Source organism: Stegostoma tigrinum, chromosome 26 (genome assembly GCF_030684315.1).
Source record: "Stegostoma tigrinum isolate sSteTig4 chromosome 26, sSteTig4.hap1, whole genome shotgun sequence".
Taxonomy (NCBI): domain Eukaryota; kingdom Metazoa; phylum Chordata; class Chondrichthyes; order Orectolobiformes; family Stegostomatidae; genus Stegostoma; species Stegostoma tigrinum.
The window spans coordinates 25713761-25735934 of record NC_081379.1 but is presented as its reverse complement, the minus strand read 5'-3'; the positions used below and the strand labels follow the sequence as shown (position 1 = coordinate 25735934).

The 22174-nt window shown below is 41.4% G+C and overlaps 1 protein-coding gene across 1 annotated transcript in view; it reads right to left on the bottom strand.

Annotated features, from left to right (window-relative positions):
• Window positions 1–576: 576 nt before the first annotated feature.
• Window positions 577–22174, bottom strand: part of LOC125464309 (leucine-rich repeat-containing protein 43-like) — a 40388-nt gene continuing 18790 nt past the window's right edge. The window contains exons 6-12 of the mRNA XM_059654839.1: window positions 16293–16492; window positions 9254–9389; window positions 6151–6290; window positions 5373–5453; window positions 4528–4752; window positions 2724–2820; window positions 577–746 (exon numbers count right to left, since the gene is read on the bottom strand). Coding sequence (XP_059510822.1) covers window positions 577–746; window positions 2724–2820; window positions 4528–4752; window positions 5373–5453; window positions 6151–6290; window positions 9254–9389; window positions 16293–16492 — 1049 coding nt within the window. The remainder of the gene's footprint in view (window positions 747–2723; window positions 2821–4527; window positions 4753–5372; window positions 5454–6150; window positions 6291–9253; window positions 9390–16292; window positions 16493–22174) is intronic.

Below are 22174 nucleotides of genomic sequence, written 5' to 3'. Positions count from 1 at the left end.
GGGATTTATGCACAAGGACTTTTAAAACCCTCTGGCCTGCTGCTCAGTGCAGTCTTCCCAAATTAAGTAACATTTTGTTCTTATATTCTTCCTGCCAAAATGCATAACCTCACATTATATTCCATTTGCCAAGTTTTTTGCCCACTCACTTAACCTATTTATCTTCCTCTGCAGACTGCATTCTCCATTTCAGAGCATCAGGAAAATAGGCATAACAGCCTTGGTTTCCTGAGAGTTCAACATTCTGGAATAGCTCTTTCCAGAAACTTCCATGATCTCTTTAATTAAAGGTAAAGTCATTATAGTCCCACCAGACTTGTGGGCTCCTTTCTCATCAGAGAGAGGGAACTCAGGTTGTTCAGCCAGTTGAGCTAACCAACCACTGCCTTTAAAGATAAATGGACCATGTGACACAAATGTAAACTCCACATTCTGGTTAAGTGGCAGGAAACACAAACTTTGAATCTCAAAATTAATATAAATCTAAAAAAGAAATTAAGCAACAGAATAGGCAGCTTGAAAGCAATGATAATTGTTTTTAATGGTGAATTTCAAATGAATTTCAATAGTTGCACATTATGCATCATCGAACCAATTAAACACAGTATTCTTTTTGTATATTTCGTTTTCTGCATCTGTTAGTGTCAACCACTTCTGCAGGTGTAATTTAAACCCAACAAACAGATGCTTTGGTGTGGTTTCCCCTGAAATCCTTAAATCCGTGTTTCTTTTTCCTTTTGCTTTCTCTGAAAGATAAACCAAAAGACACATATTGCTGCACAAGAATTTTCAAAGAATTTTGATTTTTGTGCAGTTCACGAGTACCACCAATCTAGAACCATTTGCACTTTGGTTTTCTACAGTCATGTAAATCCCTTTAATTCTCTGCACTATGTTCCACTATTAAGGGAACAAATTTGTCCTACTTGTGACAATTCCAGTACATGGGAGACTTGGTCAGTTTGTGAGAACTGCCTCTGTTATCAGTACAAGTAAAACTGTTGTAAAAGAGTCTGAATGAGTTGAAAGATACATTTGTACTGGAGTTGTTTCAGAGATAGTAGGAACTGCAAATACTGGAAGATCTAAGATAACAAGGTGTGGAGCTGGATGAACACAGCAGGCCAAGCAGCCTAAAGAAGCAGGAAAGCTGACGTTTCGGGTCAAGACCTTTCTTCAGAAACGGAGGAGGGGAATTGGATTCTGAAATAAATAGGGAGAGAGGGGGAGGTGGATCGAAGATGGATAGAGGAGAAGATAGGTGGACAGGAGACAGACAAGTTAAAGAGGTGGGGATGGAGCCAGTAAAGGTGAGTGTAGGTGGGGAGCTAAGGAGGGGATAGATCAGTCCAGGGAGGACAGACAGGTGAAGGCGGTGGAATGAGGTTAGTCAGTAGGAGATAGGGCTGGGGCTTGAGGTGGGAGGAGGGAATAGGTGGGAGGAAGGACAGGTTAGGGAGGTGGGGACAAGCTGTGCTGGTTTTGAGATGTGGTAGGGGGAGAGGAGATTTTGAAGCTTGTGAAGTCCACATTGATACCATTGGGCTGCAGGGTTCCCAAGTGGAATATGAGTTGCTGTTCCTGCAACCTTCGGGTAATACCATTGTGGCAGTGCAGGAGGCCCAGGACGGACATGTCACCTGAGGAACGTGAGGAGGAGTTGTTTAGTATGAACCAAGTTGACTTCACAAGCTTCAAAATCTCCCCTCCCAACTATGTTAGTTATCAGTGACACAGGTTCTCGTGCTGTGTTCTAGGAATTTCATGGAGATACGGTGAAAATGACACTTCCCATAATTGACCTCTATGGCACACTTCTAGAATTTGTTCACAGTAACATGATGTCTTCAAAGTTTTGCTCCTACTGGGATTAAAGTAAAGCCCAAGCCCCAGACTACAGGTAGAAGAGCTGCACTGGGTGAGAGAAATGTCTTCTTCCATTAATTTTGCATATTAACTGGTTCACTTCTACGTTATTACTGAATTATTTGTTCCATTCTTGATCATTTTGTGTTTCTTATGTCAATAATTTTGTGTGTATAGGAAGAAATCCAGATAAACAAACAAACCAAGACAATGTCAGAGTCGCTTTGAAACACATAACTGTGTGGTTTGACTAGTTCAGGTTGTAAAGTATAAGATAGCTTTCATCTGTAGGGTCTTTCTTGATCTGTACTTCATCAAATTAGTATGGTTACGTTCCTATGTGTAATTTGGAAAAATGTATTTGGGAAAAATAGTGATCCTTCTTTTGCTAAAGACAGATTTCAAATGCCTCCTGTGCACCAGTAAGAATTCTATGCTGTCAGATAATGTTTTGACTATTATTAGGGTCTTTTCAACTTCTTTTTGGGAATTAACAACTTTTTGATTTTTGTTGCTGTCATGGGATACTTCAATTTCTTCTTTGAATTGTACAGCTATCTCATTGGTTTCTCTGTGTCTGCCTTGTCAATTGTTTCGTTCGTTTCTTTGTCAAAGTTAGTGCCAGATATTCCATCAGATGCTGAAGGCTAATGTCCATTTTGAATTCTCTGAATGTTGGCATCAACATTTTCATCTATCCATGATGTTAACATAATTATTGCAGTTATTTAGTAACTAGCAATATGTAGAATATGGTGAGGATTCATTGTAACTGATCAAACACTGGGTACAAAACCTCAGAACATGCGAAGCATAGTAGGTTGGCACATAATTTCTAATACAATTACTGCACTTACTGTTGTTTGGTGTTTTCATTTTTGCACTTGTCCTTGAGTCTTTCCCAGATTTATCGCCTTTTCCTTTTTGCTTATCTCCTTTTCCTTTTTTAGTTTCCTAATGAGGAATTGAAATAGCAAACCATAACATGAAGGAGCAAGGATTGGCCATTCAACATGTAGGCCATTGGCCCGACAAGCTGCTCTGTCATTCAGTAAATTCATGGCTGATCTGAATGGCACTCCGCTGCTTGCCCCCCATAATCCCAGGTTCCCTTTTCAATCAGAAATTTGTCCAACCCCGTCTTGAATAAATTTAATGACACAACCTCCATTGCTTGCTGCAGAAGAGAATTCCAAAGACTAACAAAGAAACATGGACATAGAAAATAGGAGCATGGGTAGGCCATTCAGCCCATTGGCCCTGTGCTACCATTCAACATGGTCATGGCTGATTCGCTATCTTAACCCTTTACTGCCACTGTCTCCTAACACTTCTTGATACTTTTAGCCTCTAGAAATTGATTTTTTTTTTCTTATATATATTCAGAGATTTTGCCTCCACAACGTTCTGTGGTGGAGAATTCCACAGGTTTGCTGGTTTCTGAGCAAAGAAATGTCTTCTCATCTTGGTTCAAAGTAGCCCACCCAATATCTTGAGACAATGATCTCTTATTTTGGAGCCTTCAGTCAGGGGAAATAATATCTTTGCATCCAGTCCATCCAGTTCTGTCTGAATTTTACACATTTTCAATGAGATCACTCTTTCTTCTAAATTCCAGTGAAAACAAGCACATATGTTAAACTTGCAATCCCAGGATTCAGTCTAGTGATCCTCTGCTGTACTCCCGTTGGTAAGTATACCTCGTCATAGGTTAGGAGACCAAAGCTGCACGCAATACTCCAGGGTCAGTCCTACCAAGGCTGTGTACAGTCGCAGCAAAATTTACTTGCTCATGTAGACTCGTAGAGCCATTGAGATTTACAGCCCTGAAGCAGACCCGTGCCGATCAGATATCCTAAATTAATCTAGTCGCATTTTCCAGAATTTGGCCCATATTCCTTTAAATGATTCCTATTCATATAACCATCCAGATGCCTTTCCAATGTTGTAATTGTGCCAGCCTTTACCACTTCCTCTGGCAGCTCATTCCATACATGCACCACGCTCTGCGTGAAAAAGTTGCTCCTTAGGTTCCTTTTAAATTTTTGCCCCATCACCTTAAATTTATGCCATCTAGTTTTGGACTCTGCTACCATGGGGAAAAGGCCTTGGCCATTTATGCTATCCATGCCCCTCATGATTTTATAAACATGAGTAAGGTCACCCTTCAGCCTCTGACATTCCGGGAAATTAGGCCCAGCTTATTCAGACTCTCCCTCCAACCTGGCAACATCCTTGTGAAAACTGAAGGAACTGTCATGCTGTAAATCAGGAACAAAAACAGAAGTTGCTGGAAAAGCTCAGCAAGTTTGGCAGCACCTGTGAAGTAAAAATCAGGAAGGGTCACCTGACCCGAAATGTTACGTCTGATTTTTTTCTTCACAGATGCTTCCAGATCTGCTGAGTTTTTCCAACAACTTGTTTTTGTAACATCTTTGTAAATCTTTTCCGAACCCTTTCAAATATCACAGCATTTTCCCTAGAGCAGAGAGACCAGAAGTGAACGCAGTATCCCAAAAGTTATATAACCAATGTCCTATACACTTGCATCATGACCTCCCAACTCCCATACTCAAAGCACTGGCCAATAAATGTGAGCATACCAAACACCTTCACTACCCCGTCTACCTGTTATTTAAATTGTCCACATTTGTATATTACCTTTAACTCTGGCGTTGGTGATTTGGGTTTTTCCTCAATCTTGGGAACTCCTAAATCACAAACTGTCTGGTAGTCATGACTTCCTGTTACAATGGAGTACAGATCTACATGGCAACTGCCTAGTATTTTCTCAATCGGTGGATCACTTTGAAGTGAAACTGGTGACTTCGATTTTTCCTTAGTTTTGTCTTTGTCTTTTACATCCTTAGCTTTGCTTTTGCCTCCCTAATTCCTCCTCAGAAAAAGAAATACATTGTAGATAAATCAATATTTGCAAACATCAAAAGACAAAAAACATTTGTACATGATCACAAAGTGTGGAGCTGGAGGAACACAGCAGGCCAAGCAGCATCTTAGGAGCACAAAAGCTGACGTTTCGGCCTAGACTCTTCATCGTCTAGGCCTGAAACATCAGCTTTCCTGCTCCTAAGATGCTGCTTGGCCTGCTGTGTTCATCCAACTCCACACTTTGTTATCTTGGATTCTCCAGCATCTGCGGTTCCCATCATCTCTGAAACATTTGTACGTCGCTATTTAATGAGTCTGCTTTAGATTGGTACAAAAGCTATTGATCTGAAACTGGTGAGTCGACAACCAACATGTTTGAGTACATTCAAAGTAACTTAAAATGTTGTGTCCCGTATCAATGGCATGAAAGAGCAATATTTACCTAATATCTGGAGGATTTCTAATTGAGAAAAGTTATTGGCAAAATATGTCAATGGGAAGGGCTGAAGGAGTAGATGACCTGCTGTAAGATATGACACCTAATCTAAGGTATAACAGCACCCTTTAGTTTTTCCTCTGCAGTGCATAATATAGTTTTCTGCCTTCATTACTACCACCTTTGCAGGACCTTGGTCTTTCTCTTTCATGGAAGCTTCTGGAATTTTGTCATCTTCTGTCTCAATAGGCCATGACAGGATCTATTAAAACATGTAAGACTTTAATCCTCAAAATAAAATGATAACTTAACAAATGTTCAGTCTGACGTGTTAGAGCATGCAAACCAAGTACACAATATTTAAACAGAAGGAAGTGCAGAATTTATTCAAAAAACACAAGATTTTAATGACTTACAGTTGCACACTGTCCAAAGGAGATCAGAAGTTGAAGCTTTAAAGCTTTTCATCTTGCACGTATCAGAACATACATATCTTAGCATGTAAGAAATAGACTTGAACATTTTGTACAGTATGAGATGAGAGTGGTGATTGGTTGGGTCATTGCTGGCGTGGAAACGTTAACTATTAATCTTAATTCTCAGACTAAGCTTGTAGATTCTGATTGGACCAATGCTGCTGCATCCCCCGGCAATGTTGTGACCAAACAGAATTTTCATTCTTTTCATTCTTCCTGCCAAGTTGAATAACTTCTGATTTTTCCTGCATTATGCTCTTAACTGTTAGATTTGTCTCCACTCACTCAACCTAACTCTATCCTGCAAACTTCGTATATCTTTGCAACATGCTTTCATATGGTGCTATTTGCACATTTAGCTACCATGCCTTTTTGCCCTTGGTTATATTTGCAGAAATCAAAATATATTGTAAAACAATGTTCTAAATAGTATCAGTTTTGTGAATATAACTATTATAAACTGATAATCTAAAAAATCCCAACCTTTTCTTCTATTACAGTCACAGTCAGACCATTTTGTAGCAATTGCTTGAGGGCGTATGGATCTTTCACAAGGTGAATCTTGATATAGTTGTATACAATAGGATCTCCCCATGGTTTTAGAGGTAACTTGTGAGTGAACACTGGAGGGAAAAATCAATTTAAAGAAATTGTGTCTCATTTTCCTTTCCACAGAACCTTGTTTCCTGTAGCCTTGTACAATACAATTGTAGAAAATAGTGTTGGGCATCAGTCATTGACAGTAGATCAACATCATTTGAGGTGAATGAAGAAGGAAACATTACAAGGTGAAGTTTTAAAGCTCATGACCAGAAAGGATTGGAAATCTAAAAATGGGTGACATTTTGAATAAAATACATAGAATAAGATTGATTGATGAGATGGGATAAGAGGAATTCCGGATGATGCCAGTATCGAGTTAACTGTCACAGGGAATGAATATTGGATTGTTTAGGAAGAGCCAGCATGATTTTCTAAAGGGGAAATTGCATTTGACTAACTTACTGGAAAGCTTGTTGAAAGGATAACAGCAAGGGTTTATGGGGGTAATGCTGTCAATGTTCGAGGGTGTTCAATATCGTGTAACACGACAGACTTCTGAGAAAAGGTGTAGCTCATCGTATAAAAGGGGCAATAGCCACATGGATATAAAATTGGTTAAGGGATAGATAACAGAGAGTAATGGTTAGTGGTTATTTTTCAGCCAGAGGAAAATTTGTAATGGAGCTTTCCAGGTGTAAGCATTGCTTTTCTTGTATTTGTAATGACCTAGATGTTGGGGACAATTTCACAGTTTTAGGATGATATGAACCTTGGAAGCATTGTAACCTGTGAGGTAAAAGTGTAGACCTTCAAAAGAACAGGAAGAATTTGCTGGAGTAGGCGGATATATGGTAGGTGAAGTTCAGTGCAGAGAAATATGAGGTGGTACATTTTGATAAGAAGAACATAGATAGACAGCATAACACAAGGGGTACAATTCTAAAAGGAATGCTGGAGGAGTAGGACCTGGGTGTGTACTGGAACGAAGGTGGCAGGACAGCTGGAAAGGGCAATTAATAAAACCCACAGTTTTCTGGACTTTATTAGTAAAAACAGAGTCCAAGAGAAAGGAAGCAATGCCTAACTAATATAAGACACTTGTAATACCTGGATACTGTGTATACCAAAGCATATGATCTGACAAGCCAGATTTCCTTTTGGGATCTGACTTTTTCAGGAATGCCATCAGCTGGGGATCATATCACAGAATCACAGAAGAATAATGTTGCAAGAAGAGGCCATTCAGCCCATTGTGTCTGCACCAGCCTCCAGATAAGCATCATGAATTAATGCCATACCTTTGCATGTGATGTCTATTTAAACAAACATCCAGTGTACACTTGAATGCCTCAATTGGACCTGGATGCAACACACTTCCAGGCTGCACATTCTACACTCAAACCACTTGTTGTGTGCAAAAGCCTTTTTTTCACAAAAGAAGCAAATGTCAGGTGAGAATCATTTCGTGTGTATAAAATAAAGATAGTGATGGCACACAACCCATGCGACACCCTCACATTCATTTCAAATCTGTGCCCTTTGGTTTTTGATCATTTTACAAACAGGATCAATTTCTCACTATTTACTCTATCTAAACCCCTCTTCTTCTCTTAATGAAAGCAGCTCCATTCTCATTCCTGGAGATATTCCTGTAAATGTCTTCTGCAATCTCTCCAATGTGTCTGTAATCTTCCCAAAGGCACCCTTTCTAGCTCAAAAAAAATCAATTTTCTTTACAACAAGAAAATAAGGTCAGATGGTTCATCCAGAACAACAACTGTTTTATCTACTCGTCATGTGTTAAATTAGATCCTGGTTGTTGCATGGGTTGTGTGCCATCACTATCTTTATTTTAGACACACGAAACTGCAAAAGCTGAACAGTAACTTGGCTTTTGTGAAAAAAACCTGTAACATTGCCAGTACAGACATGATGGGTCAAATGGCCTTCTGTACAAGTAAAATTCTAACAACTTAAACACATAATTCATCACAAAGTTACTACATTGAAACTGAAGCTAGATAAACATGTAATGAGGAAAGGAATAAAGGGAGATGCTGACCACACTGAATGTGTGAGGGTGTGAAAAGACTTGAGAGGAGTTGAGTGTTGGTGTGGGCTGTTTATATGCTATGTTTTTTATACCATAGTTCCTTGTAAACAAGATTTGCAGCAAAAAGTGACAGTAATGGCCTGGATTTTACAACTTCTGGAAGGTGAGGGAGGTGGAACAGGAAATGAATGGCCTGTTTGCACTTGTACCCAGCATCCCAGTACAAGTCGAAGATCCAACAGCCAACTAGTGGGTGGAAAAGAGGCCAACCAGACCTGAGAAAGTAGGGACTGTGCATCAAGTCAAACATTTATGTTTTGGACATCTGGAAGGAGAGGGTTAGGCTTTGAATCAGACTAACAATAATTTAAAGGCCCTCCTGCCCTCTCATTCTGTCTTTATTTGTTAAGGCAGCTTAAAAGCCAAAATCTAACAGCATCTATAAGGTGCCAGCTTCACTAGTAGACTCCACTGCGTAGCCACAGTCCCACTTGCAGGTGTCTTTTTCATCTGCCTTTGTGCTGTCTCCTTATACTGGTGCAGAGGTTTTCCTGTGTGTCTACAAAAGAATGGAGTGAGCAATATTGGATTTTGATTGGACTTTTAACAAGGTTCAATTGTCTGTCATTTGCTTTGAAAAAAAGATTGAGGTTGGCTTCTAATTTCATCACCCGCTCGCTGACTGTGATGTTGGAAAAAATTTGATGTGATCACATAGGATTGCTGATTCATCATCACACTGAATATTACAGAAGTGCAGGGTGAGTTGATGGGACAGTGGGGTATGGAGTCAGGAGGGGTCCTGCCTGATTTGCAGCCAATAACATTCAGCTCCTTGTGTGACTCAAACAATGCATACTTTTTCTAGCTTTTCAAAGATAGTATTCCTCAAATAACATCAAGGCACAATATTTAAACAAATTGACAACAAAAACATGGATTAAATCTTTCAGAAACTTAGATTCTATGAAGTAGCTACGTTTATTTTACCATGGCAATATTCCTTATTTTCACTGGACGCATTGCTAATGCCCATACTATCAAGAAACATTTCCGGGATTGTTTGCGATGAGGATGGGTCTTTTTCACTTGATTTAGCACTGGAGGGTTTTTCATTTTGCACGTCCTACAGAAAATAGTTTTCAAAAAAGTTAACATGAATTTAAAAATGAAAGGGAGAGGCTAATCATCCAGATGGACTGTAAACACAAATTACACTTATTATTCACAGTCTTCTGTCCGGGTCATCATTGTTTTAGGCCTATCTTTTGAAAGGAATACATAGTTAATAAATTTCCATCTTTGAACTGGTTTATATTTCAAATGCAATGTAGAAAGCTGTTGCCTATTGAAGTATATTCAAACAGTAATTGAGTGAAAGATTCAAAAACTTTTAATTCCATAATCTCAATCAAGATCATTTTCCTTTGTGGGTAAATTAGGATTCAGTGGAAGCCTATGGGAGTGTCAAGTGTTTCTCACACTCTGGAGGCTAAAATTTTCCTATCTTCATTAACAAATGGCTAACAAACCTCCTTTTTCTGCATCATTTTCACAATGGTTTCATCAGATATTTGTGACATGATGATGCGAATAAAACATATTAGGTAAACTTTGTCAAATGTTTTAAACAAATGTAGAAATGTTTGACGGATACATTTTAATGATGGAAGTGCCCTTCTCTGTATACAAAATGGGGAAATGACAGCCTCATGTTATTATCACTGGACTGTTAAGCCAGAGACCCCTGTAATGTTCTGGGATCCTGGTTCTGGGGACCTGGGTTTGAATCAGATTCTCAAATAAGATTCTCAAAGTAAGAGTCCAGTGATGACCACAAAACAATTTCTATTTGACGGCATCTGGTTCACTAATGTCCTTATTGGGTAGGAAACTGCCACCCTTACCTGGTCTGGCCTACATGTGACTCCGGACCCAATGTGGTTGACTCTGAACTGCTGTTTGTACAATTAGACGATGAATGCTGCCCTAGTCAGTGATGCTCTCATCCCACGAATGAGTAGAAAACAAACTCTCCCCATTATTAACAAGGTTCATTATAGATTTGTACAATCCATTCAGCTCCCTGTGTGACCCCTATACACTAGAGGTACTAACTGCCTAGATGGTTGCTAAGGTATGCCATCACAACAATGACTTTCATTTCTACAAATGCATTTTCTTAAAAATCTCCATAGTACCAGAGGCCCATAGAACTGCTCTCTCATTACAGACAGACTACTGGTGGATGTTTAATCTAAATCTCATAATGCATCAGGTGAGGAGGGAAATCGAGAATCTTCAACGTAACATCATAATGCATCTGTAAAGTAATCTTTGAGCATTTTATGGAAGAAACTATGGCACTAAGCCTTGTATAGACATATTAGTCCAGACAATAACATGTCTGATCAGAAAGGTAGGCTCTAAAGAGTGAACTGTGGCTGGAAATGTATCTACACCTAATTTCTTGAGGTTAAGATCCCATGTGTGCGTATACAACCATGTTTGGGATAAGTTTTTACCTTTAGATAGATGGCGATGTTGTCTCACAGTCAAGGAAACATGCTCATGATATCATTGTATCATAACATGTAACCTGAGGGTATAACAGTCTCTTGGTCCACCTAACCCCAGGATCACTTGAAGCATGACACAGTAGCAGAGCAGCAAGCTCTCAATATGACATAATTGCTTAATGTTAATCCAGATATTTATGTGCCTGTGAATGTAAAATTTGTGAATAATATTGAGCTGGAATTAATGTCATTTGGATTCTTCAATGCCATGGTATCCGTGCCAAGTTTCTTATGTTATGAGAGATTACAGGAAGCATTGCCACATCAGGTTAAAAAATATCCCATCAATTCAGATCATCAAACACTGAAGAGATGGATGATGGGACTGAGTGGGGATTAGGACATAGGCCACAGAGTGTAGATTGACCTTTCATTTCCAGAAAATAGAACATAGGAAGCCAGAAATGCATTAGAATAAAAAAAGTTTAGAATTAAAGAAAGGCACAGATGAGAGTTTAAGCAGCAAACAAGCTGAGATAATATCAATGTTGTGAGATGTTAGAAAGGTAGAAATTCTTAATGGTGATATAGACTTTTAATTGGAAGCTCAATTCAGAACTAATTCATGATTTGGAGATTTTGATGTTGCACCAGGGTGGACAAAGATCAGAAGTCACAAAACACCAGGTTATTGTCCAACAGGTTTATTTGAAATCACAAACTTTCAAAGCACTGCTCCTTTGTCAGGTGCAGTGACAAGAGCTATGGAGGCGCAGAATTTATAGGCAGAGAAATCAAAAGATCATACAAATGGTATGAGTGGAGTGTCAACAGATTGATTAACAAGTCTCCGCAGGTGATCAAAAGTTCAGGTGGTGTGAGTAAAGTGTCAACAGCTGAACAGCAAGTGAAGGGATGACTATAATCTGCTTAATTCAGGCAGAGAGATAGTTACAAAAAATTAAAAATAAGATGATGCTGGAGACAAACCAAATGACTTGAATGACGATAGGTACTCGAGTCACATGCCGAGGGTCTAACCAAAGTAACAAGTAATCCAAAACTGGACAAACTAACTAAGGTAGAGCGATCATAACAAGTTATCAAGGTGATAATGTCAAAACAGGATAGCAAGGAAGATTTTACAAACGCAGCATGGTATGTTGGGGTTACACATAGCATGACATGAACCCAAGTTCACAGTTGAGGCCTTCTTTGTGGATACTGAAATTGGCTATCGGTTTCTGTTCAGCAACTCTGCGTTGTTGCAAATCTGAAAGGCCGCCATGGTTGATCTTACCCATAGATCGGAGGCTGAATGCCGATTTGTCTGCTGACATGTTCCCCAATTGGAAAGGAACATCCCTGTCTGGTGGTTGATGCGCAGTGTCCATTCATCTGTTGCTGCAGCGTCTGCACGGTCTTTCGAATATATCTTGCCTCAGGGCATCCTTGCCTGCAGCATATGAAGTAGACACCATTGGTCAAGTCACGTGAGTATTGCCTATATGTGGTGGGTGGTGTTTCCATGTCTGATGGTAGTGTCCATGTCAATGATCTGACATGTCTTGCAGAGGTTGCCATGGCAGAGTTTTTTAGTGTTGAGGTCAATGTTGTCCTGAAAGCTGGGTAGTTTGCTGCGAATGATGGTCTGTTTAAGATTTAGTGGTTGTTTGAAGGCGAGAAGTAGGGATGATCTTGGAGAGATGTTCGTTGTCATCGATGACATGTTGAAGGCTGTGAAGAACATAGCAGAATTTCTCTGCTCTGGAGGAGTACTGGATGATGAAGGGTATTCTATTGGTGGTGTCCTGTGTCTGTCTTTTCAGGAGGTCACTGCAATTTTTTTTGTTGTGGCAATTCATATTGGCAATCAATGAGTTGTGCAACATATCTTGTTCTTATGAGGGCATCTTTCAGCATCTTTAGGTGTCCATCGCATTCCTCCTTGTCTGAGAGCTAATTCAACATGATTACAAACATGATTTATCCTCAGACCCTCACTAGGGAGAGCAATTAAGGGGTGGCTAGAGAATGGAGTTTGTGATTGGAAAAGAAAGCAGACACCTTTTCTCCTAATATTTAATTGGAACCTAATGTCAGAGTTAAATGCATCAAAGGGTGGAGGCAGATTGAGGAAGATGGGCTGTGATAGTTTATATTTGTTACAGAACACCAGTGGTAACCTTGGTAAGATCTGGTTTAGTATTTTTAAAATGGGAGAGGAAACTTATTGGAAGAATTCAAACAAAGTGTGTGCAGACATGGGAGCTGATAACATACTCAAGGACGGGACAGGAAAGGAGAGGAGATAGGACCATTGTTTGCCAGAACAAAGCGGTCATGAGAGGGTTCTTTTGAGGGAGAGGTGTGTTGATAGCAGATTTGAAGGAGGATGGAAGGAGTTTGGAGCCTTTCTCTTCATCTGTCCGTGGGATGTGGGCATCACTGGCTGGACCAACGTTTATTGCCCATCCCTAATTGCCCTGGAGAAGGTTGAGATGAGCTGCTTCTTGAATGTCTACAGTCCATTTGGCACAGGCATACCCACAATGCTGCTGGGAAGGGAGTTCCAGCATTTCTTATCCCGGTGCACCGACGGGACGGTGACATATTTCCAAGTCAGGATAACGTGTGGCCACGTGATGGTGTTACCATGCATCTGCTGCCCTTGACTTTTAATTGATAGAGGTTGTGGGTTTGGAAACTGCTGCCCAAGGATTACTGCAGTGCATCTTGTGGCCTGTTCATACTTCTGCCACAACGGAGAGTGTGGGCGCTCACTGTGGTGGAAAGGATGTCTCTCATTTGAGCTGCTTTTTCCTGGATATCAGGTCGTGAGTATGCTAGACATGTTCTCATCCAGGCAAGTGGGGAGTATTCCATCACACTCCTGACTGGTGCCTTGTAGATGGAGGAAAGGCTTAGGAGGTGAGTTACTAGCTAGAGAATTTCTAGCCTCTGACCTGCTCTTATAGTCACAACATTTATATGGCTAGTCCAGTTCAGTTTCTAGTCAACGATCAGCACCGAGGATGTTGATAGCAGGGTATTAAGTAATGGGAATAACACTTAAACTCATGGCACAATGGTTAGATTGTCTTGTTGGAGCTGATCGTTGCTTGGCACTTCTATGGCACAAATATTACTTGTCACCAAGCCTGGATGTTATCAAAGTCTTGCTGGGTATGGGCACAAACTTCTATAGTATCTGAGGAGTCCCTAATGGCTCTGAATCATCAGTGAACAGCCCCACTCTGTCCTGATGATGGAGGTCATTGATGAAGTAGTTGAAGATGGTTGGGCCAAGGCATTACTCTGAAGAACTTAAGATGCCCTGAAGCTGAGATGACTGACTTCCAACACCACAGCCATCTTCCATTTTACCAAGCATGACTCCAAACAGCAGAGTGTTCACCCCCACGATTCAATTTTGCTACGGTTCCTTGATGCTGTACGTAGCCTGCCTTCAGGATTGGCTGGAGCAAAAGTCCTCAGTTCTATTGCCAGAAAGTTGTCAGGACCCATAGCCTTTTCAGTATCCAGTACCTTCAGCCACTTCTTGATATCACATGGAGTGAATTGAATTGGCCAAGGATGGTGGAGACCTCTGGAGGAGACCAAGATAAATAATTTCCTAGGCACTTCTGGCTGTAGATAGATGTAGATTCTTTGGCCTTGACAATTGCAACGATGTATTGAGCTTCACGTAGCATTGAGAATTGACAATATTTGTGGAGCCCCCATCTTCTGTTTTAAACTGTTTGATCGTCCACCATCATCCATAACTGGATATTGCAAAACTAGAAATCTTCGATGTGATCTGTTGGTCTTGAGGTCACTCTGCCTCATCTAATGCCAAAAGCTTGAGATATTTGGAATGCAAGCAGTCATGTGCTGAAGCTTCACCAGGTTGACCCCCTCATTTTTAGGTAGGACTAATGCTGCTCCTGACTTGCCTTCCTGCAATCTGCATGGAACCAGTGTTGATCCGCTGGCTCGATGGCAGGTATACCGGCCCGCGAGTCACGCATTGTGGTTGAATACAATTCTGCTGCCGCTGGCCTGCAGCACATCATGGCTGCTCAGTTTTAGGATCTGTTTGGTGGTAGTGCCACACAACACAGTGGAAGGTATCATCAATGTGAAAACAGGACTTTGCACAAGATTGCATGGTAGTCACTCCGATTGATGCAATCATGGGCTGATGCATTTGTGAAAGGTAAATTGACGAGGATGAGATAATTAGATTTGGATCTTGTGATGAAACTATTTAATGAAGAGTGAGGAGTTCTTGTGGTGTCCAAAGCCAACATTCCTGTTGCAACAAAGGCTGTCAAAATAGATTTTTTAAATGGCTTCTACCAGCAATGTGGAAAATTGCTCAGGCATATTCAGTCTATTAAAAACAGGATAGATCTCACCCAGCTAACGACCATGCCAATAGTTTACTCTTGATTATTAGAAAAGTGATAGAAAGTGAAGGGTCTGAGGAGGGGTCTTGACCCGAAACATCAGCTTTCCTGCTCCTCACTGTGAGCAAGCAGCATTAATTCATGAGTAACCTGCTCACCAATGCCCAAATTGGGTGCTATCTGGGTCATTCGACTCCAGACTCCATTAGACAACTGGCAGAAATATGCACAAATGAGCTGAATTCCAGAAGTGAAGCAAGATTGACTGCCCATGGCATCAAGGTGTCATTTGAGTGTGGCACCAAGATATCCAAACAGAACTGAAGTCAATGGGAATCACAGGTAAATCTCTCCACCAGGTGGAGTCATACCTGGCACAAAGTAAGATGAGCCTGTTTGTCACAGGCCAATTATCTCAGTCCACTTACATTGTTGCAGGAATTCCTCATAATATCCTGGACCTAACCATATTCAGCTGATTCAACAATGTCCTTCCTTCCACCATAAGGTCAAGAGTGGGGATGTTGACTGATGATTGCAGAGTTTTCAGTAACATTCACACCTCCTCAGATATTGTAGTAGTCTGTACCTACATACTGCAAGACCTAACTAGACAACCATCAATGACATTAATCTGAAACAAAAGCAGAAATTGCTGAAGCTTCAAAAAGGATAACCGGACTTTAAAAGTTAATTCTGTTTTCTCACCACAGATGCTGCCAGACCTGCTGAGTTTCTCCAGCATTTTCTGTTGCTGTTTTATTTAATACAGTTCTTTGTTGTCAGTATTTTACGTGAGACCGTTATTACCTTCGGTCAGTATGACAGTGGGTGGGAATCAAACTGTTCTTCTAGACAACTTTTCCAGAATTCGAAAATAACAGGGAAAGTTGAAAGAGATGCAGAGGTAGTAGGAAGAGATGCTGGAGAATCTGAGATAGCACGGTACAGGGAGGGATGAACACAGCAGGCCAAGCAGTATCAGAGGAGCAGGAAAGCTGATGTTTCGGGTCAAGACCCCTCCTCAGATCCTTCAGACCCTTCTTAAGTTGAAAGAGATGTTTGGTTCTCCAGAAGCATCAGTCTGTCACTCACCTTGTTTCCTTCTTTGTGTGGTTCATTTAATTCATTTACTTCTGCAGCACTTTCGGGACTTCCAAGGAACTCATAGGTCACAAAGTAACTGTTCTTAACAACTGGAAATTCTGGTGGCTCATCAAGAGGGTCGATGGGGTTGGGAATACCCGTAACTTTTTCTATTTCTATTGTTACCTTGGCTTCAGGAGCAATAAAATCTGGAACAAGACATGCAACAGTTGGAAGAAAAAAATGAAATAAAATGCATTTTCCCAGTTTAAAGACGGAATTCACTCTGCAAATAAAAACCAAAAGAACTACGGATGTTGTATATCAGGAACTAAAACAGAGGTTGCTGGAAAAGGTCAGCAGTTCTGGCAGCATCAGTGAAGAGAAATCAGAATTAATGTTTTGGGTCCAGTGACCCTTCCTCAGATTGATGGTAGCTAGGAAATTGTCGGTTTTTATACAGAAGACAGAGAGGGGAAGGGAGTAAGGAGTAAACAATAGGTGTGGATAGAGCCCAAAGAGAGAGAAGTGCAGTTGGATAAACAAAGGAGGTGATAACGATCAGGCCAAGAGGGTGAATAGTTGTTAATAGGGACCTTTAGTGACTAACAACAGGTGGTGTTGTGTGGGGTAGGGGGCTAGAATATGGGAAAGTTTAGGCCTTAAAATTATTGAACTCGATATTGAATCCGAGGGCTGCAGGGTCCACAAGCGGACAATTAAGTGTTCTTTCAGCTTGCACTGACCTTCCCTGGAACACTGCAGCAAGCCAGAGACAGAAACATTGGTCGGGGAGAAGGGTGGTGCGTTAGAGTGGCAGGAAACAGGCAGTTCAGGGTCTTTTTTGCAAGCAGAACGTAGATGTTCTACAAAGCAGTCACCCAGTCAATGCCTCATTTCCTAAATGTAGAGGAGACCGCATTGTGAGCAGTGACTATAGTAGACTAGATTCTAGGAAGTGCAGGTGAAGTGCTGTTTCACCTGGAAAGGTATGTTTGGGCCCTTGGATACTGGGGACCGAGGAGGTAATTGCGCGGGTGTTACACGTTTGGCAATTGCAGGGGAAGGTGGCGCTAGGGAGGGCTGTGGGGAAATGTTGGGAGTGAAGAAAGAGTGGACCAAGATCTCTGAGAGGAAATGGTCCCTGTGGAAGGCAGACTAGGGAGGGGAGGGGAGGGGAGGGGAGGGGTAGGGAACATGTTTCTGGTGGTAGGCATCTCACTGGAGGTGGCAGAAATGGCATCTGATGGCCTTCTGGATGTGGATGCTGATGGGATGGTAGATGGTGGGTAAGTATAAGGGGAGCCCTATTGCTGTTGTGGGAGGGAAGGGAAGGGGTGAGAGCGGAAGTGCAGAACATGGGTTGGACCTCTTTGAGGGCCTGTTGACAACAGTGCTGGGGAAATCTCAGTTGAGGACAAAAGTGGGCATTTCAGAGGCTCCCTTGTTGAAGTTGGCCTCAGCTGAACATCCTCACACCCCACTTCCTGTAAAGATTCCATTCCATTCTCTCAGTTCCTCTGACCCTGAGCTTCCAGTTGCCTCCATTGCATATGTTCAGATTGTTAGATTCGTTAGTTACCTAGTGTTAGTCACTAACACTCCTCATTAACTGCGATTCACCCTCCTAGCCAGATATTCTCAACTCCTTTTTCTGTCCTGCTGTTCTCTCTTTGAGCTCTATCCCCACCTATCATTTACTTCTCATGATCTTGTCTTCTGCATGAAAACCGATAATTTCCTACCTACCATCTAAGGAAGGGTCACCGGACCCGAAACGTTAAGAGTCCTACAGCACAGAGACAGGCCCTTTAGTCCAAACTGGTCAGGGCCGACCAAAATGCCCATCCACATTAACCCCGTTTCTCTGCACCCTGCCCTTATCCTTCTAAACATCTCCTGTCCATGAATTTGTCCAAATGCCTTTTAAATGTTGTTAACATACCCACCTCAATGCTTCCACTGGCAGCTCATTCCATATGCATACCACCCTCTGTATAAAAAATAATTGATCCTCAGGTTCCCATGTATTCTTCCCCTCTTACCTTAAACAGATGCCCAGCCCTGGGAAAAAGACGGAGTGCATTCGCCCTATATATGCCTCTCATGATCTTGTACACTCTAAGATACCCTCTCAGTCTCCTACACTCTAAATAAAAAATCCTACTTGTCCAACATCTCTCTATAACTCAGTCCCTTGAGTACTGGCAACATCCTTGTAAATTTCTTCTGCACTCTTTCCAGTTTAATATAATCCTTCTATTAGCAAGGTGATCAAAACTGAACACAATACTCCAATTGTAGGCCTCACCAACATCATGTACAACTGCAACATAGCTTCCCAACTTCTATACTCAGTGCCCTGACTGATGAAGGCCAGTGTGCCAAATACCTTCTTCACTGCCCTGTATACCCATGACTCCACCTTCAGAGAACTGTGCACCTAAACTCCAAGGTCCCTCTGTTCCACTACACTCCTTAAGGCCCTACCATTCACCATGAAACTCCTACCTTGATTTGACTTTCCAAAATGCAACACTTCATACTTTTCTATATTAAACTTCATTTGCCATTTCTTGGCCCACTACCTCAGCTGCTCAAGATCCTGCTGCTATTTCTGATAACCTTCCTCACTGTCCACAATACCACCTATTTTAGTGTCATCCGCAAACTTACTAATCATGCCTTGTACATTCTCACCCAAATTACTGATATAGATGACAAACAGCAATGGCTCAGCACCAACCCCTGAGGCACACCACTAGTCACAGGCCTCCAGTCAGATAGGTATCCTTCTAGTATCACCTTCTGCTCCCTACCATCAAGCCAGTTGTGTATCCAAATTGCCAGCTCTCATTGAATCCAATGTGATCTAACCTTGCAGCACAGCCTACCATGTCGAACCTTATCAAAGGCCTTACTGACAGACTATACCCTCATCAAACTTCCTCGTCACTTCATCAAAGACCTCCAACAAATTTGTGAGGTATGACCTCCCACGCACAAAGCCATGCCGACTTCTCCTAATCGAACCCTGTCTTTCCAAATGCATATATAACTTATCCCTCAGTATCTTCTCAATTAACTTACGTACCAGAGATGTTAGGCTTACTGGTCTATAATTCCCAGGTTGTTCTTTGCAGCCCTTCTTGGATAAGGACACAACCTTCACCTGTGGCTAACAATGATGCAAATATATCAGCCAGGGCCCCCGCAATTTCTTTTCTAGCCTCTTGCAGAGTTATTGGATATATCTGGTCAGGACCAGGAGATTTATCCACCTTCATACATTCTAATACCCCCTGTACTGTGATATGGACTGTCCTCAAGATATCACCACTAACGTCCCAAAACTCACAATTCTTCATGTCTTCCTCCACTGTAAACACAGAAGTGAAGTATTCATTGAGGACCTCGCACATCCCTTGTGGTTCCACACATACATGTCCAATTTTGCCCTTGAGGGGTCCTATTATCTCTCTAATTATTCTTTTCTGTTAACATTCTTAAAGAATCTCTTTGGATCCATGCTAATCTCTGAGTCAAAGCTATCTCATGCCCCCTTTTCACCCTCCTACTTTCCTTCTTCATTGCACTCCTGTATCCAATATACCTCCAGGGATTCCCTTGATCCCAGCTGTCTGCTCTTGAGCCATACCTCCTTCATTTTTCTGGTCAAAGCGTCAATATCTATTGTCATCTAGGGTTCTCTACTCCTGCGAACCTTCCCCCTTCACCCTCACAGGATTAGCTCTGATTTCTCTTCACAGAGGCTGCCAGATCTGCTGAGCTTTTCCAGCAACTTCTGCTTTTGTTCTGAATTCACTATGCCATGGATTATTACATAAGCAACAAATCAAAACAAATTGTTGAGTGAATTAGAGAAGTAAAACTGAATAATTTAACTAAAATTGAAATAATAATGTGCAAGATTCTAGCACATGAAGGAATAAGAGTAGATTGATTTTTTTTTAAAGGCAACTGCACTTGAATTTGATAGAAATGTAATACTGAAAATATCGGGAACAAAAAAAATCGCTGGAAAAGCTCAGCAGGTCTGGCAGCATCTGTGAAGGACAAAACGGAGTAATTATTTTAGGTCCAGTGACCCTTCCTCAGAACAGGACCTGAAACATTAACTGTGTTTTTGTTCACAGACGCTGCCAGACCTGCTGAGCTTTTCCAGCAACTTTGTTTTTGTTCCTGATTTACAGCATCCGCAGTTCTTTTGGTTTTTATTACCGAAAATATCAATTTGATAATTTTCTTCAGATTGAACTGTTGAGCATTTCGAGTACTTGTACCTATGTTCGGTAGCAGCATTAAAGTAATTAATGTCTCAGAATGTTTTCTGGCAGTTTCTGTCTCTCTTTTAGCCTTGAGGTTCATTTAATCTGTGATAGTTCATGTAACCAAGCTTGTAATGAATACATGCACTGATACTTATTTATCATGTTTATTACAGACAGTAAATGAGTTTCTCCTTTCTCACCCTGTGGAGAATTTCTGAATAGGCCTTTTTGGCCTCATTGTGATACCCTTCCTCATCTGTGCACATCCTTGGGTAGAATTTTCTCGAATTACTTCCGGTCGGAATGGCTTTATTAAGCCATGGCACTAGCACCCATCTCCCAGCTACCACAAACAATCAGGGAAGGCTCCATTTAAAGGAACTCTGACAGGTATCTGAATGGCTGCAGGAATTCTTGCTGTGGTGACTTGCAAATATCCGGGCAATAGAAGCTTCCCCTCCCACCCTTCACCACACCTGGTCTCCTCATTCATCGTGCTTGTTTCTTTCTCTCGAGCTTCCTTCTCAAATCTAATCCCGTAATTCAATGCTCACACTCAACCACAATCTATTGCTGCGTTGTACCCATTCCTCGTGGTTATCTTTCTCAATGTTTCCCATCTATTCTCTGTGCTCATTTCACCTCTCTTGCACGCAACCCTCTGCCTTTCACCCTGAAGGTGAAGATATCCAGCAACTCCAGGAAGAGGCAGATAAACAGAGTTAGAACTGCAGCCATTGTCAGCCTGACTCATTAGACCACATGACCATAAGAAATAGGAACAGGAGCGGTCTATACAGCTCCTTGAGCCTGCTCCGACATTCAATAGGATCATTCCTCATGCTCACTTTCCTGCCTTTTCCCCATAACTTTTGATTCCTGACTGATCAACAATCTATCTATCTCAGTCTTAAATACACACAAAGAGTCTGCACCCACAGCTCTCTGTGGCAAGGAGTTCCAAAGACTCACAACCTTCAGGGAATAAATTCCTCCTCATCTCAGTCTTAAATTGGCATTCCTTTTTCTGAGATGATGCCCTCTGTGTTAAATTCTCCCATGAGGGGAGCATCCTCTCAGTATTTACTCCTTAAGAATCCTCTATGTTTCAATGAGATCACCTCTAGTTCTTCTAACTTCCAGTGAGTAGAGTCCCAACCCGTTTAGCCTTTGCTCATAATAAAATGCCTCCATATCAGGGATCATCCTAGTGAACACTGTCTGAACTGCCTCCATAGAAAAGATAACTTTCCTTAAATAAGGAGACCGAAGCAGCTCACAGTACTCCAGATGTGGTCTCACTAGCGCATTGTACAGTTGCAGTAAGACTTCCCAATTCCGTACTCCAATCCCTTAAACAAAGATTCTGTTAGCGTTCCTGGTTAGCTGCTGCACTGTGCTACCTTTCTGTGTTTCACGCACAAGTACCCCATGCTTTTTTGTGTTGCAGATTTCTGCAGTTTTCCTCCATTTAAATAATATTACATTCGGCTATTCTCCCTTCCAAATGAGCAGCTTCTCATTTTCTCACTTGGTACTCTATTTGCCAACTTTTTGCACACCTTGTTTGCATTGCTTTTGCAACCTGCCTTTTCATCT